Source organism: Rhipicephalus microplus, unplaced genomic scaffold (assembly GCF_043290135.1).
Source record: "Rhipicephalus microplus isolate Deutch F79 unplaced genomic scaffold, USDA_Rmic scaffold_15, whole genome shotgun sequence".
Taxonomy (NCBI): domain Eukaryota; kingdom Metazoa; phylum Arthropoda; class Arachnida; order Ixodida; family Ixodidae; genus Rhipicephalus; species Rhipicephalus microplus.
The window spans coordinates 20,465,537-20,483,334 of record NW_027464588.1 but is presented as its reverse complement, the minus strand read 5'-3'; the positions used below and the strand labels follow the sequence as shown (position 1 = coordinate 20,483,334).

Below are 17,798 nucleotides of genomic sequence, written 5' to 3'. Positions count from 1 at the left end.
AGAAAAAATACTTGCCCTCAGTGCAGCCAAAAGATTTGTTGGTGTTAATTTTTTGCTCACACGCGAGAAAAAGAAAAGATACGCACGCTGACATCTCGCACGCTCTGCTTTCTGCCGTTGTTTCTGCTGCTCGGGGAACCCCCATTAAACGCGCCCTCTAGCAGTAGCCGGGCACGTGAGGCGAGATTCGCTGGTTTTGCTGGGCAGTGCGGTAATTGGAACGGCCGGAGAGAACAACGCGGCGCACCCGCAATCTCGGAGGCCATGTAAAAAAACTACATGACATCACTTGGATTGTTCACTAGATGGCGGTACCTGTAGTTGATAATGAAAGATGCGAGATGTTATAGTAGAAATGACGTCTAATATGACGCCTGTCATTGGTGGAAGCTAATCTTTCGATTTAGTGCGGCGACGTAGGCTATGGGGAGCGTTGTAACAAAATTCGTTCGCTACCAAGATCCTGCCGTACGAGAGCGGGGGGCCCATGCGGCACGCCATACACACACAGCGTTCCCCACGTTTCTAGATGATGATCGACTCGGCGAATTACACGGAGGATTTCCGGTTTACAGAAGATTCCCTCCGTAGCTTCGCCCACACATCATCCTTGACTCCGTGGATATGCTGTTATTTTTTTAGGTTTTAAGGTGTACCTATATTCACTGCGCTCGCCACGTTTTTTTTTTCTTTTTTCCAGAATTCATGACTATTATTGTGAATTGTAGACCGCGCGGGTGCCATATAGAAATTTTTGGTATATTTTTTGCTAATTGTGTTTCATCGATTAGCTTCTAGTGTCTATTTTTCTGCAAAGCATTACGTAACACTGATGAACGCGATCAGTGGCATTATGTCTCCTATCAAATTTGTAACTTCATGAGACTATATTTGAGAAAATAGGAGTCGGAAAGTTTAAATTGTGTTACTAATTTCCGCGCAGTTTATATGGAAGATGTCAGTGATAGCGTCTATAAAAATCAATAAATCTGAGCATCTGGATAATAAAGTGAAAAAAAAACATTTTCATTCCACATACTGGTGAATGAATTCAGGAGCATGCATTGACAGCCATGCGTAAAAACATTTCACCCCCCTCCTACAGCATCTCATATAAACACATATTAAATATAAAGAATGAAAACCCTATGCTTCCTCAAATATGTGTCCCTGTAAGCCACGCTGGAGCAAAGACCGCGGGTCAGCGGTCGCATTTTGAACTCTGACGACGTACTTCAATACAGGTGGAATGCTCGATGCTTGTGTTGTGCACTATTAGTACAGGTTAAAAAACTATATTTGCGACTCTCATACATCGGCTAAGACTAGCAACTGCTCACACAAAGGACTTACTTTGTATTCAGCCTGCACCATTCTGAACATTTATGTTCGTGCGCCCAAGGTGACGAGGATGTGTGTCACCTGCTGCTAGACTGTCTCAAACATGAGACGCAGATGGCGACTGGAACAGAAACTCAGCACCCTCGTTTGCCTATTAGGAGGGTTAACCCTACAAGGGTCAATGCAGAAATGGATGAAAAATCACATACAGTTAAATGAAAAACATTCACATGATACCCTCGGGCTTCACTCCTGCATTTAAAGTATCGATACCCCCTTGGTGCCTTATTCTAACCACACTGCATCTTAGTCTACCAGGGATCCGATCAAAATCTGAGCTTTCATCGCCCGCGCATAAATAACGGTCTCTTCTTCTTTTGCACGAGAAATATTCAGACAGTGTACATATATATATCAATTGCTCCACGAACCGCCAGTGTTCGTCAGGTGCGGTAGTTGTCCCAGCAAGAGGTGTTACCATAAGCTTTAGGACTGACCACTCCACAGCATCTACAGAAGCGAAACTAGCTGATTTGCGCGCTGCACTTTGTGTGGTCAATCAGGAACTACAGCAACAATGGTCAATTTTCAGCGACTCAAAGGCTGCCCTACAATCTGTGCTCTCAACACTGCGTCGCGGGCCGTAAGAACAGCTTGTTTTTGAAGTTCGGTGCCTTCTCTACACTTCACACGAGAAGGGGCATCATGTGACGTTTCAGTGGCTAGGAAGTCACTGCGGCGTCATAGGGAATGAACAGGCCTATACTGCCGTGCGGGCAGCTCTTGAAGGAACATGAGAAGAAGCCATACCACTTTCGCGGACCGATGCAGCCAGTAATCATCGAAGACTTGCGCGTGAATTCACGTTTTCACTATGGTTTCCACCAAGCAACGAGACGAATCATCAACACCACGTATCCTCTTTGATGGCTCCCCGCATTCCACTGGGCTGCACTTTTTTAAAACTGCACTTTTTTTAGAACTGCACTTTTTTAGAACGCACTGACAAAGCTGTCTTTCCATCAATCACCATGCATCGTGTTTGTGTTCAGCAAACTGCAAGCTAAACCGTCATTGTTCATGCCAACATATTTTTGGTATGCCAACAAGAAATGCATGCCAACATATTTCGTATTTTGTCGCAATCTCTACCAGAGATTCTGCTCGCATGCACACTCAAATGCTTTCAACACATAATCCACACTTGAACTACCATCAAAAGTGTCTGGGTTTAATGTTATATGACTAATTTTAGATGATGTCAGCATCGTTAAGAGTGCTTGTGTCTGCCGCAGCTCTATTTTTCGCAACATAGTAAACTGAATAAGCACGTTCGACAACATTGTCGTATTGACGATTGCGTCGGAATGGCTCGACATTTTGCCGTGAAGTTTTTTTTTCAAGTTTCTAACTCTGCGTGTGGTATAATATTCTTTTACAGAACTTCTGGTGATGACGCCACTGATTGGTTGTCGGGCGCTGGTGGCGATAGACTCGATCTGGCTTGTTGTCGTCATCACTTCTGGCGCGCAACAGTTATCGCCGTACAGTTCGTACCCTGCAATAAGCGGGTGGCCATCCTGCTGTGTGAGGTAGAAGATTTTCCGCGTCTTCCGGAACCTGTCATCGACTGCACCAAATATAGTGTTTCATCAAACGTAGTTTACCGTCACGCATTTATTTAGATTCTTCCAATCTTCCTCTACTTCACCTCCGACTTGCATTTTTGTACCCTTGTACAGTCATTTTCCTTGAATTTTTACATGGCAATGGCCGATTATGTGCAGATGTGGCGTAGCTAGCCTTACGCATTCGATAAATCCATCATTACTCTCCTGGGCCAGCAACACCCACAGAGCGTAATGGACGGCAGTGTCCAGAGGCTTCAACCGAAGTCTTGATGGCAGCAATGGCAGCGGGGTGGCCACGCACGTCAGTCAGGCCCGTGATGGTCAGGTCGCCAAACTTCAAAGGAACAAAAATTATTCCTCACATTTATTAATATTGTTACTTGATTTGCATACATGGATACACAAGGACACAGAGGAAAGAGAGAGAGAGAGCAAGCTGGCGACTGCCACCTGGAGGGGCACAACGCCTGCACACTCTTTCGAGGGAAGGGAAGAGACAGAGGAAACAAAGATTAGATGAGAGAAAGGGAAAGATGAGGAAGAGAGAAAAAAAATGACGTAGACTTTGGCAAGTGTGAGTAAAAATAAATAAAAATAATAAAAAAGAATAAAAAAGACTGTCTATGAACGGGTGGCCAGGTCCATTTGGTTCATAAATGTAAGGAGAGCTCGGTGGGCCTGGTCGCGTCAGAAAGCACTACTACTCCACAACAGTTAGTTGTCTAGGGTCGCGCACTTCAGTCCTAGGAATTTATATTCCTTATTCAGCAAAGACTGCTGCGTAGAAAGTGTGGGACAGGATAGATGCTCAAGTGTTTCGCAGGAGCGACAAGCTGCGCACAACGGGCTGTCCACACGCCCTTGACGGTGTAATCGTTCACGCACCAGCACAGAGCCCACTCTGAGTTTGCACAACAGCGCTCAGGAACTACGAGACAAGCCATGGCCATGAACACGGGGAGGGAACGATCCATTCGCCACACGTTAGTCTGGGTGCTGCTTTAGAAGGTATCGGCGTAATAGCATACCAGCGTTGTCCATCGTCCATAGAACTCTCGGACAGTCACAGTCATCATGGTTGCATGACGAAGCAAGGCGATCCGCTTCTTCATTGCCCACAATACCCACGTGCGAAGGTAACCACTGTGCAGCTAGGCATACCCCACGTGACAGAATATAATAATGAATACAATGATGTGGCTCAGAATACGGCTGTTCGTCTCCTTGCTGGTGAGTCTGCTAAGGGCACCACGAAAGCCGGTGAGGATGACAATCTTCGATGCTGGTAAACCTTCTTGTACGTACTGAAGGGCGACATCAATCGCTGCTAGCTCGGCTGTCACCGACGATGAGGGGTGCGGTATTTTGCTGTGTTAAGTGAATAATGAGGATATGTATAGGGGCGCTGTTCATAGTAATCCAGCGTCCTGTTTTAGTCTAGTAGCTGTGTTTGAGCATTATCTGAGTTGGACAGCTCTTCCAGTGGTTCCCGGCTGGTCAAACCTCGGGCAACCACAAGAACGCGTTCATTATTATGAAGAGAGGCGTGCCCAGGAGTCCAGACGATACGCATCGGGCGTAATGCTGATGGCGAGACAGGTTTCCCTACTGAAAAAACCTATATAATTCCATACAGGATCCGTATGCTTCAATACAGGGGTTACAGGAGCTAATAAAGGAGCTGTACAGGAACCAAATGGGGGTAGATGGGTCTTATACAGGAGCTATATGGTGGTATGTAGGAGCTGAATGGGACCTGGGCAAGACATATAGGGGTATGTAGGAGCTATATAGGCATTATGGGTTTGGTATGTAGGACTCTCATCTAGCACAATATAGGAGCTAATGGGGCTGAATGGGGGCCATACATAGGACTTGATAGGGCTCAATGTCAACCTTGATAGTCAATGTAGTACATCAGTAAACTTATTAGACCTAGGCATGCATAAAATTTTTCTTGTTTTTGTGTTGAAAGGTCTAAAATACTCAGATTTCAGCTCCATTAGTTGGCTGTACACAACCTCAAGAAATAACCAATTTTAACTAGTTCATATCATGAGATGCAAATATGTGCAAAAGTATACCAGATAAGTATATAAGATAATTACCAAAGTACTTCATTTCATTTGATCACCTTAGTTGTACACGTGTTATATTTGCACAAATATTGCTGTTCAATTTATGAAAAAAAAACAATATTTTAAATGTATTTGTGCAATGAATAATCTTTCTATGAGAAATCTCTAACAGGAAATAGTGAGTGAGTAATTTTCTATTATATGAACATACACAAGAAGATAAAAGACAATTAATCCTTATATTCAGGAGAGATAGACCAAGCCTCGCTCACGTGCTCTGTCATTGCACCAAGGCACAAAGCACAAGGGGCCATGCAGGACTACCAAGAAAGAGTGCGAATGAGCTCTACGAAGCTTGGACCTCGAGGAAAAAGTGCACACGACACAGTCGAGGGGCAAGGCGTCTCTGTTATGACATAGCAATTGCGCTCTCTGGTCTAAACACACACACTGAAAGATATCGATGAAGTCTTTAATCTGTACAAGTACAAAATAATTACATACAAACACATTAAAAAGGTTTTGCAATACTGGTGTTGTTAAAACAAAACTACATCCAATATTCAGATCAATTTTCCATGCACTGCTCGAAACGGTCGATCTGAGAGTTTGGTTGGCTTTGCACAAGCTTGCTCACTTGTGAGCGGTACTTGACTGTGTTTATTCCTCAGAATCAGAATAAGAGCAAATAATTATCAAAATTTCGTTTGGTGTGCTTCTATCTGAGCCTTTGAAAACAGCTTATTGTACGTCTGCATGAAAGTATCTTCACCACTGGCCAACTAAGTATTTCTAATGCTACTCCTGTCTTACAACAAAATTGATTCAAATATTCAGTTTAACTTTCAACACATTACTTTAAATAGTTGAATAAGTGTTTGGGTGGCACAAGCTTGGTTGCTCGTGAAAATACTTGGCTGTGTTTATTGCTCAAAAGCTAAATAGGAGCAAATAGTTCTCAAGATTTTTTTTTCATGTGCTTTCATCTGAACCTTTGAAAACTTCTTGTTGTACGCATTCATATACCACATCATTCCAACTCAACAGCTAATGGTCACGATACTCATGTCTTGCAAACAAGAGTGACTCAAGTTGTTGTTTTGAGCTTCCATGCATTACTTAAAAAGGCTGACAAGAGTGTTTAGTGGCACAAGCGTTCCTCTTCCTGATACTTGGCTGGGCTATCACAGAGAAGGTGTACATTAGCAAATATTTCTCCACGCTTTGTTTTGTGTGCTTCCAACTGAACCTTTCAAAACGGCTTGTTGTATGCTTGCATGTACAGCATCATCCCCATTGGTCAGCTATTTGTAACAGTACTCTTGTCTTGCAAATAAAAGGGGCTCAATTTTTCATTTTGAGTTTCCATGTATTGCTTGAAATGGTTCATGAGAGTGTTTTTGTGGCACAAGAATGCTTGTCTGTGATACTTGGCTGTGTTTATCACTCAGAATGTGGACAAGAGGAAATAATTCTCCACGCTTTCTTTTGTGCGCTTCCATCTGAACCATTCAAAACGTCTTGTTATCTGCTTGCATGTACAGCATCATGCCCATTGGACAGCTATTCGCAATGATACTCATGTCTTGCAAACAAAAGGGGCTCAATTTTTCATTTTGAGTTTCCAGGTATTGCTTGAAATGGTTGTTGAGAGTGTTTTTGTGGCACAAGAATGCTTGTCTGTGATACATGGCAGTGTTTATCACTCAGAAGGTGGACAACAGGAAATAATTCTCCATGCTTTGTTTTGTGCACTTCTGTCTGAACCTTTCAAAATGGCTTGTTGTATGCTTGCATGTATAGCATCATGCTGATTGGACAGCTATTTGTAACGGTACTCATGTCTTGCAAATAAAAGGGGCTCAATTTTTCATTTTGAGTTTCTAGGTATTGCTTGAAATGGTTCATGAGAGTGTGTTTGTGGCACAAGAATGCACGTCTGTGATACATGGCAGTGTTTATCACTCAGAAGGTGGACAAGAGGAAATAATTCTCCATGCTTTGTTTTGTGCACTTCTGTATGAACCTTTCAAAACGGCTTGTTGTATGCTTGCATGTACAGTATCATGCTGATTGGACAGCTATTTGTAACGGTACTCATGTCTTGCAAAAAAGGGGCTCAATTTTTCATTTTGAGTTTTTACATATTGCTTGAAATGGTTCATGAGAGTGTTTTTTGGCACAAGAGTGCTTGTCTGTGATACTTGGCAGTGTTTACCACTCAGAAGGTGGACAAGAGGAAATAATTCTCCATGCTTTGTTTTGTGCACTTCTATCTGAACCTTTCAAAACGGCTTGTTGTATGCTTGCATGTACAGCATCATGCTGATTGGACAGCTATTTGCAACGGTGCTCATGTCTTGCAAACTAAAGGGGCTCAATTTTTCATTTTGAGTTTCCACGTATTGCTTTAAATGGTTGATGAGAATGTTATTGTGGCACGAAAATTCTTGTCTGTGATACTTGGCAGTGTTTATCACTCAGAAGGTGGACAAGAGGAAATAATTTTCCACACTTTGTTTTGTGTGCTTCTATCTGAACCCTTGAAAACAGCTTGTTGTATGCTTGCGTGTATAGCATCATGCTGATTGGACAGCTATTTGTAACGGTACTCATGTCTTGCAAATAAAAGGGGCTCAATTTTTCAAATTTGAGTTTCTAGGTATTGCTTGAAATGGTTCATGAGAGTGTGTTTGTGGCACAAGAATGCACGTCTGTGATACATGGCAGTGTTTATCACTCAGAAGGTGGACAAGAGGAAATAATTCTCCATGCTTTGTTTTGTGCACTTCTGTCTGAACCTTTCAAAACGGCTTGTTGTATGCTTGCATGTACAGTATCATGCTGATTGGACAGCTATTTGTAACGGTACTCATGTCTTGCAAAAAAAGGGGCTCAATTTTTCATTTTGAGTTTTTACATATTGCTTGAAATGGTTCATGAGAGTGTTTTTTGGCACAAGAGTGCTTGTCTGTGATACTTGGCAGTGTTTATCACTCAGAAGGTGGACAAGAGGAAATAATTCTCCATGCTTTGTTTTGTGCACTTCTATCTGAACCTTTCAAAACGGCTTGTTGTATGCTTGCATGTACAGCATCATGCCGATTGGACAGCTATTTGCAACGGTACTCTTGTCTTAGAAACAAAAGGGGCTCAATTTTTCATTTTGAGTTTCCACGTATTGCTTTAAATGGTTGATGAGAATGTTTTTGAGGTACAAGTATTCTTCTTTGTGATACTTGGCTCTGTTTATCACTGAGAAGGTGGACAAGAGGAAATATTTTCCACACTTTGTTTTGTGTGCTTCTATCTGAACCCTTGCAAACAGCTTGTTGTACGGATTCATGTACCGCATCATTCCAACTGAACAGCTAATGGTCACGGTACTTACGTCTTGCAAACAAGATTGGCTCAAGTTGTTGTTTTGAGCTTCCACTCATTGCTTAAAATAGTTGACAAGAGTGTTTAGTGGCGCAAACTTTCTTGTTCCTGATGCGTGGCTGTGCTATCACAGAGAAGGTGCACAATAGCAAATAATGCTCCACGCTTTGCTTTGTGCACAAGATGCTCATGTGCTGTGACGTGAGTATCGTTACAAATAGCTATCTAATGGGGATGATGCTGTACACGAGAGCGTGCAACAAGCCGTTTTCAATGGTTCAGATGGAAGTGCACAAAACAAAGCGTGTAGAATTATTTGCTATTGTGCGCCTTCTCTGAGATAGCCCAGCCAAGTATCAGGAAGAAGAGAGCTTGTGCCACCAAACACACTGATAAACCATTCAAAGCAATGCATGGAAGCTCAAAACAACTTGAGCCCCTCTTGTTTGCAAGTCAACAGTATTGTGACCATTAGCTGTTCAGTTCGAATGATATGGTGCATGAATGTGCATTGTTTGATATGTGTTATCTGAGTAATTGTGTGACACAAACTTGTGCATTTTCTGCTTGCCCATTTTGAGTTTTCTTTAAAGGCCTAGAAAACGTCATTTGAAGACATCTCTCTCATTTTATTGAGGGATGCAATCTTGCAGTGCCATGCAAGCATGGTTTAAAAAAAAACGTTGGTGTAGTGTAACTGCTGAGAGAATTCATTCTTCCATGAATTGAAGAAAAGTGTCTAGTGTTAGCCCTCTTTATTTACTTTAAGGAAGTCTTACACTTATAAAACAAAACCAAGAAATACTTTCTCTCAAGCTTGTATTTCCGTATTATGATGGCAATCGAGTCTTATAACTTGTGAATTCTTGTGCGTCGCTTCGACATCAGCATGTTAATATTGATTAGCACTCATGAGAAAAACTGGATCCTACGCCAGCTAGGAGTCACATAGAGAAGCATACTGGGTTGTTTCTTGTTTAACTTATTATTACCAAGATTGTTAGTATCTATTACTCATTTTGTTTTGCACACTTATGCATGGGCATCAGTAAGGGGGAAAAATGGGGTAGTCGTCCCCCGCTAGCCTTACTAGCACTTGCACCCACTCAAGCTATGGCAGTGCTTTCGCCCTACACCAGCCATTTGCACCGCTCAAGAGAAAATGCTGCCGATGACCATGCACTTATGGCACCGATAATACAGTTTTGTGTGAGAGCTGATCTCAAGGCACGTGCTCCTGGGTCATGCGGCTTCGCTGTCTGCGTTGGAGGCGTAACCGATAGATCGAAGACGAGAGAGTAAGCGCGGAGTCTGTAGATATCAAGAGCGACTGCAGCCTCGTTTTCTTCCTCAGTCACGCAGGCTGTCTCCCCACCCCTCGCTTTCGTTCCTTATGGGTGAAGTTTGTGCGCATGCAGTGCGGCAGGCTTCGATTGTCGTAAAGTGGCTGAAGGCGTTCCGCTTAGTTCGCGGCTCCTTGAACGCACATAGTGGTGTGCGTGAAGCTTAAGCACTGGCAGTTTTAGTGGCAACATGTAGCGAATGAATGTTATGTTTCTACAACTGCGAAGTGCATGTGGCTGCAGTTAGCATTGCTTTAACAAGAAGCTGTGCGTAGAATTTGCGTTAAGTAATATCGTACTTTCGTAGAATTTTTGGTTAGTAAAAATGGAGCGTGTCTGGAAAAAGTGCACTAGAAATTGTTGTGGCTAATACGAGAGGGATCCCTTTTTGGCCACGGGGTAAAGCATGTGCTATGACAGGAATCACTGACTTGCAGCTCTAGAAACATTAAAATTGTGCCAGCCATGTAAAACTCTCGGTGTTCGGTTGCCATAAAAGTTGCTGAGGGATGTGCAGGCCAGTCTCGTGCGTTAAGCTGTCTCACGTTTTAATTGTTCTTCCTACTAGCAGCACTTTAAAGAAGCTCCACGTTATTCAAAACAGAGCTTTACGCATAATTTACAACTTAGCCAAAGATAATTCTTCTCCACAGCTCAGCTGTTTTTACACTACTACTTACGCTGAATTCTGGCATATGCATATACAAGATAAAGAATATATTAATGCTTACAGATACAGTAAGGTCAGCTGAATACTCATCTATGTAACAATTACGGCTCGTGAAAAAGTTCTGAACACCACACACTAATTACGGGGCCCAGACGAGAATATCTCTACCATTACCCTGTGTATTGAACAAAAAATAGTCAACATCTCGCAGATCTGCGCTTTATGGTTTAGTCGTTAATCTAGAATAACACGGATAAATTTTATCTTTCATGTGCTTTTTATTCTGTTGGTCTCCTCGAAGTTGGATGTACTGGTCGTGTTCTTTTGGCGATTATGTTGCTTATGTACGCCAGTTAACTTATGCCGTCACGGCATGCTGCTGAACAATAATCCGCTGGGAAGCTTAGTGAAGTTCAAAAAAGCTTTTTTTTTCACATGCTCTCCGCTGTAGGTAGGTCCAGTTTGTTACTGCGTCGATGAGAATCAACGGGATCATTGCAGAATGCTTAACTGCCATTTGCATTTTTGCGCGACCGGATGTTTACGAGCCATAAGTCAACGCTACCTGACAGCCGCAATACGGAAGCCAAAATACAAATATTTGGTTGCGCGAAAAAAAATATTGAGACCAATAAAACTTACTGCATGCTTTTTATGCGCGCAAAAAAACGTGAATTTATGACTTTGAAATTGTGTCAACGAGTTTTCTCTTTCTCGCCAGCTTCGAGTTTTTTTTTCATTGTAACTTCAGGAGAGTCGGTTTACGACAAGCGGCCAAGACAAGCCCATTTCGGAGTCATTCGTCGTCAGTATGGCGCTTGCAAGTTGTGCGATGGAGTTTGTTGCTTGTCTTGTGCTACTGGGTTTAGACGTTTCCTGTGTGCAGTATTTATGCCTCTTCAAACTGTGTGGCAGGTGTGAAACAGATGTGGTTCAGTAAAACCGTGAACAGTCATTTGAAATGCGGGGTGCACCAAAAGTCACGTTCGTCGTTTGCGGAGACGGTTACCGCGCCGTTGTGGACAACCTCGAGAAATGCTTCATTTCGCTGAGCGTTGCCGGTATGGCAAAAAAGGCCTTTATCGGCAAAGTGAGCCGGGTAAGGACATCAAAAAGAGCTGCTATTACAGGAATGTCCACCTTCTTTGAGGTGAGTGTCATTTTATTTTCCATGACGTTTTCGCTGGCGTGCGTTTAGGCGAACAAAGGAAGGCACAACGAAAACATGTTTGAGTGCGTATCTGTTTTATTTTTTATGTGGCACATTTTATCCGTGTGTTGTGTATGTTGGCATGCTGCAGCTGATACCGCACGCTTGTGTCCCATGGGATCTTTCGATCGCAATCATGACCGATCTGGATTAAAATGTATTATGTGCGGCTGCAGAGTGACATAAGTTGTAGCTTGCACTGTTGATCGCGATCAAAAACCCCATTCGGGTCGGCCCTGATGGCGCTGGAAATGTCCGGTGTGACACCGGTAGAGTTATTATTATATGAACAAGTTGACGTCGCTATTCCTGATGGCCAACCTGCACTACATTGCATTTATTTATTGTTCGCATGTAATAGTCACGCATTCTACGTTTTCATTTTTGTGTGGTTATTTATAGTAGCCTGCTCTCCAACTTTATGGGTTCTCTGATTAAACTATATTTACTGACCTCGTGCAGATGGAGAAAAAAACGACTCGCCGTGCAACACAATCTTTTCTACCAGAGTGACTGTGAAAGGAACGTCCGAACTTGGAAGGTAAATGTGGTTTAATAGTAAAACTGATTGTAACAACATATACAAAATGCTAACTTCCAATGTCCTGGTTGCTTTCACTAGCCGCACGTCTATACAATAGTCGCTCATTCAAGTACATTTGTGCTAATTGGCTAGGCAAGGGTCACTCATTCTATGTTGCATTTTTTTCCAAGTTCTGTTCGGTCGTAAAGTAGTAACCAGAGCGAAAATGAAGACTGCTTCATTTGAAACGTTTAGGTACTTATACCAGCTACATCTGTACATATTTGCCATTTTGACTCAGACTTTTGTCAGTGTGTAGCAGCCACTCAATAATTTATTTATTCACAATACTGCAGCCTAGCATAGCCCAAGCTGCAGTGGAATTACAAGAAAGGAGAATGGTACAGAAATAATCTATAACAATACTGGCACCACACGTAAATAGGTCAGTTTTGCCAGGATGATTCTTACAAAGAAAAAGAACAGCACTAATAGTTAGCAACCACACTTTTGACTTAGTAATGTAAGAGTCACAGTGATTTAGTATTCAGCCCAACAAATGCTGATCAAGGGCTTCATCAGAACTGTCTGCCTTGCAACTTCCTTTACTCTCCGCCTAGAAGTTCAGTAAGCGAGTCTGCATCAAGCAGCAGAGCGAAGAACAGGACTGGGTGAAAGCACAGGCCTCCTAGCCAGCATTTCATGTTAGCAAAAATATGGCAATCATAGATAGCTAAGTTAGGTCTGTATGGTGTTGGGCGACTGAACTTCCCGCTGCTTCCTCTGTGGCCCCATGTTGTCATGAAAAAAAAGACAGTGTCACTTATGACATCTCTCTTTGCTTATTCTTAATTGTGTTCTGTAGACATTTGAGAGTTAGACCTACAATACTGCAGTGAGGGTCATGCCATGTCCCTCATGCCATAAGTGAAGCATAAACTTGCAAAGGCTCATGGGATGCATGCAGTCTGCACCAGCTACCATTTCAATGGCTCTCAGTGTGCTGCATCACTCCTTGAGTATTGGCATTTATCCGTGTCACTCGCTTTCTTCGTGGTAACCCGACGCATATGCTGCAAATTTCTAGCAAACAATAGCACGGCCGCACCTACGACTGACCACAAAAGAGAAGCATGTGCTGTGATTGCCAAATAATATTTTAATTTGAAGTGGCGAACGACCGACTGTATGTGCTATCACAATTATTTGTTTTCTTTTAAGTGGCGTGGCCTTGGTTTTCACGTCTTTGAACTAATTTTACACTTGCATATTAATGCACATCACCGACTAATGTGCTTATTTTTACGTGTTTGCTTCAGTGAGGGCGCTCAGCTGTTTTTGCATTTGCAATTGAAACACTGTGTCGCTGTCTCAGATTGTTGGATATATAGTATCTTGTATCAACGTTCACCATGTGCAATGAGTATCATATGTTACTAAAACTACGTGTTCAGCGGTGACGGCCTGGTAAAATGTTCAAATGTGCATGAATGACAGCGACTTTTATTTAGTAAAGTCGAGCTTCTTAGGCGTTTCGGCATTGCATCGTTTTGGTGAACAAGCTGGTCTAGGCGATGCTCACCTCACAGTCAGGTACCGTGTTTGTTAAGCCTTGTTACCTGTCCTGCTCGCATGTGCACCAGATCAGGTATGAATAAATTGACTACTACGGAATGAATCCTTGGAGAAACCGTTGAAATCACTAGCAATACATTGTATACCTGTTCTATAAATAGAATAGTAGGGCGCCCTTTCTTGTCTGCATAGCATTACTGACACATCATTTTTTCCAACTGGTGCAAAGTCGTCGCCTTCTTAACCACTACTAATTGTGTATACATCACTGCGATTGGTGCCGTGGATTCCACGGTGTCACCCCTGGCATGATATTGTGTGGCTGTTGGCTGCTCTGTCTTGTTATTTTCTGTATCAAGCTCAGAGCTGGCTGCACGTTGCATAGCGGCCGTGCATTTTAAAGCAAATGCCGCATGCTTGTCGTAGCTGTGTAGATAGTGATTGTGGTTGTGATGATAAAAACTACACATCCAAATGACTTTTGTACTTCAGTCTTGGCGCCTTAGATTCTCTTTTGACGTGTCAATATGTTGATGGCACGTAGTCAACCTGCCATGGATCTTTTCTTGGAGCGCCTGTACATAAATACCGAATGTATCAAACGAAACCATCCATTCAGGATTGTCGATAAATATTACTTACCTTACGCTAGGCATCCAAAGGCTATACCACTCACCATATCTCTCCACAAATTCCACTTCAATTTTATATCTTTGTTCCAAGGAAATCTGAACATTTTTTCCCGTTCGGCACTATTTTCGACAGCTGCACAGCCGACTATGATTGTGCCAATGACTAGATTTCAACACAATTGAAAGAAAAGCCCTGTCTACGTCTCCAAAAGCGTGGCCAGCGAAACAGCGTGCCATGGATATCTTTAACTAGGAGCCAATACAGATGGCAAATCTCATGAGTCTTTGTAGGTTTATGCCTCACCTATTTCATGAAGGAAACACCACCATTTATCTCCCCAAACATAGCAGCCATGCACTTCTTCTTGGAGAAGGTTCACTTGAATTTCTTTGCGCTCATCGGAATGCTTCCACTGTTTGTATTGCACCTTCAGTTCTGGAGTACATCATGGTAGTGCCAGAGAAATGTCAAAATGACACCCGTTTATCGTTTTGTTTTCATGACCAGTCAGCATTTTAGGAACTGACTGCACGCCGTTCGCACCACTAGAGTCTCACTCTGTGTCCAACCATGGTATACCATCTGTGCTGTATTGAGCTGACTGCAATATTTTGGGAAATGAATTACTCAGCCCAAAAATTCTGACCCAATCATTTTCCCGAACTATCTGATCCGTTCAGTGAACAAAATCATTGTTTTACACTTGCTTCATTCCCAGTCAGTCTGCATTGTAAATATTGTGCATCATGCTTCTAATTTCCTACACTATTGCAGTGCTTTGCTGTCATGTATTGAAAGTGGTGCTGTGCACATTGCTCAATATTCGATGAATTTCAGCTGCACTGCACTGCTCAGCACCCTGAAGTGAAATTCTAGCTCACACTTCACACTTATCCGAGGCATGCTTACATGGGTGCTTTGTGTCAAGAACTGAAAGCTGTGACCTCATAGATAGACAGGCACACTAAAGAAATCGTACAACACATATGCGTGGCATCATGAAATTTTAATTGCTTTTTATTTGGGGGCCATTTTGACTTTGAAAATTGTAGGCATTGTATTTTATGAGCTAAAAATGTATCTCTGGAGTGTCAACATTCCAAAGCAAGCTTCTCAAGTTATACTCATGCTGACTGTATGTTTGTTACGTTCATGAAGCAGTTAATTTTGTAATGATTTGCATAAATTCATGTGCCTAAATCGCTGCATAAACATCAGTCTGCAAATATGATGTGCAACTATTGCATAGTTATAAATTAAGGAGCACATGCAGCTGTTGCGGTCAGCAACACAGCAGACAGTATGATATTCAAGTGAATATTCACGGCTACCTATGAAGTAATATATGACTTAGTAAGGTAGTTAATGCCACTCTAGTTTTGAGGTACGTGTTACTGGAAAGTACAGACATCGTAGTATGTTGCGTTTATCGAAATATTCTCAGCAAGTGCTCCTGGAGTGTGAATGATAATTCGACAAGGTTTGAAAAGTAGGCCCTTGCTCAGTCATTGGTCAATATTTAACGTGAAAGTGGACGAATCACTGAGAATAAAAAATTCACATCTGTGCGTCTACTTAAGCACTTTCTTAAATGCCCATACATACACGGCTTTATTTCGCATTCACTCGGCAAATAGAAACAGTGAAGATGGTGGTAGAGGAGAAGAGGCTACTTATTTACCATCTCTTGAAGAAAGTAGGGAGGTGCTTGCTCTGTTAGGAGTGCTTACTCTGGATTTTATGGCATTTAGACCATCTCTACTGAGTGGTAATATTTTGGGTTTATATATACACTCCCAAGACCCCCCCACCTCACCCCTCCAAAAAAAAGTCGCAGAAGGCAGCGATTCAAGAAAGAAAAAGAGCCCTGTAAGATGGCTCTGGCAATTAGAAGCTTGTTTGATTGAGCCTCCTCCAGAAAATTTTTACAATGGAACGAGTGGATTGAGCAACTAATAGAGGCTTTGGAGGAAAGGAATGGCAGACTTCAGAACCCCTCTCAGCCATAGGTCGGCAAACTCCCTCACAAGCCGAGTCACTCAAACTCGGATTGGGCCATAAATGAGAATCTGAATGAGCCATATGTGCAAATACATTTTGTGATTGAGTGAGCTTCACATTTTTTTTGGTCGGCCTTTGCTTTCAACACACCTTCGACAATTTAAAGATAGAATTTTCGGTGAGCCTGTAGTTCGCGCTCTCTTCTTTTTTCATTCATCTATAGTTAACACTGGTCGATCTGCCCTATGTAGGTATGGCCGAAGCTAAAAGGAACATTTTACTTTACGCCTGTATGGTAATCAACAAATTTTTTGGTGTGTTTACGAAACAAATGTGAGTCCAGCTTTTTGTCCCCTCTCATTGTTTTTCAGCATTACTTTATATCTCGCCTAGTACCTAGTCTATTGGTGGCCATAATGCATTGATGTTGTGTCTATTTATCACTTTCTTTAGCCCCTGAGCTATGTTATGAATGTAAGGACTACCGACGACACGCCCGTTACATGCTACGCTTCTCGCTTATTAAATTCACAGAAGTCCATCATAAATCTCTACCAACAAGCTCAGCTGTCCATCACTCTAAGTTGCAAATTTCTATAATGTAGTGAACATTCTTTTTCATGATTTCTTAATACCTATTATCTGTCACCCCTTAGGTTTCAGTCATATCCTACTGGTCAGGCTCCTTCGGCACAAACACTGCAGCTGCTGCTACCACCACCACGGCCAATATTTCACTTCAGCCATTGCTGCATCACAACCAGTATTACAACTTCTGAGCCACTACCACAGTCCTTCCCAATGATGCCTCACTTTGACAGGGCTTCACATGCTTCCAAAGGAAGCTATCAGGCAAGTGTGTACTGTTAAGAAATTTAGCTTTCAATAGCATTGATGTTTTCAATGGGCAGAAATATTGACAAGTCTGCCAACTTCATGCTTCTTGAACAGGGTTGAACCTACGTGTGTCTGTCAGTGTAGGGAACCAAGTGTAGGTGAATTTCAAAGTAGCTTATTTTCATTTTATTTTACAATATTGCAGGCCCCTTCTCGGGCCCATGCAGGAATGGGTTGAACTTGAATACACAAAAATGTGAGGAAAATAAATAGACCTTATCTACAAAGCAGGTAAGAGCGATAAATATGCACATTGTACAGTAAGCAAGGTGTTCATATAAGTTTTGAATTCTGTTCATAAATTTGACAAATGAGGAGTTCACAATATCAGCGGGCAGCATATTCCATTGCGAAATGGTGTGCAGAACTGAATAATATTTGTAAGGGTTATGTTATTAATTTTGTGTATGAAGGAAGCAGGGCAAGCAAAAATTAGAAGAAAGTACTTTTTCATTGTTTACTAGATATGAAAGCAGATTCTTTTTCCACAATTTTCATGTACTATGCAATCCTGA

The 17,798-nt window shown here is 42.2% G+C and overlaps 1 protein-coding gene and 1 long non-coding RNA gene across 4 annotated transcripts in view; one reads left to right on the top strand and one right to left on the bottom strand.

The window, feature by feature from the left end:
- Window positions 1-3,003: 3,003 nt before the first annotated feature.
- Window positions 3,004-17,798, bottom strand: part of LOC142761752 (uncharacterized) — an 87,305-nt gene continuing 72,510 nt past the window's right edge. For all 3 annotated transcript variants that reach the window (XM_075883196.1, XM_075883194.1, XM_075883193.1), the window contains one exon: window positions 3,004-3,306. In XM_075883196.1, coding sequence (XP_075739311.1) covers window positions 3,169-3,306 — 138 coding nt within the window. In that variant the 3' untranslated portion in view covers window positions 3,004-3,168. The remainder of the gene's footprint in view (window positions 3,307-17,798) is intronic.
- LOC142784699 (uncharacterized) lies at window positions 3,375-17,402 on the top strand. Its single transcript, XR_012888734.1, has 3 exons — window positions 3,375-11,594; window positions 12,117-12,195; window positions 17,043-17,402. It is a non-coding gene; the product is annotated as an uncharacterized LOC142784699 (long non-coding RNA).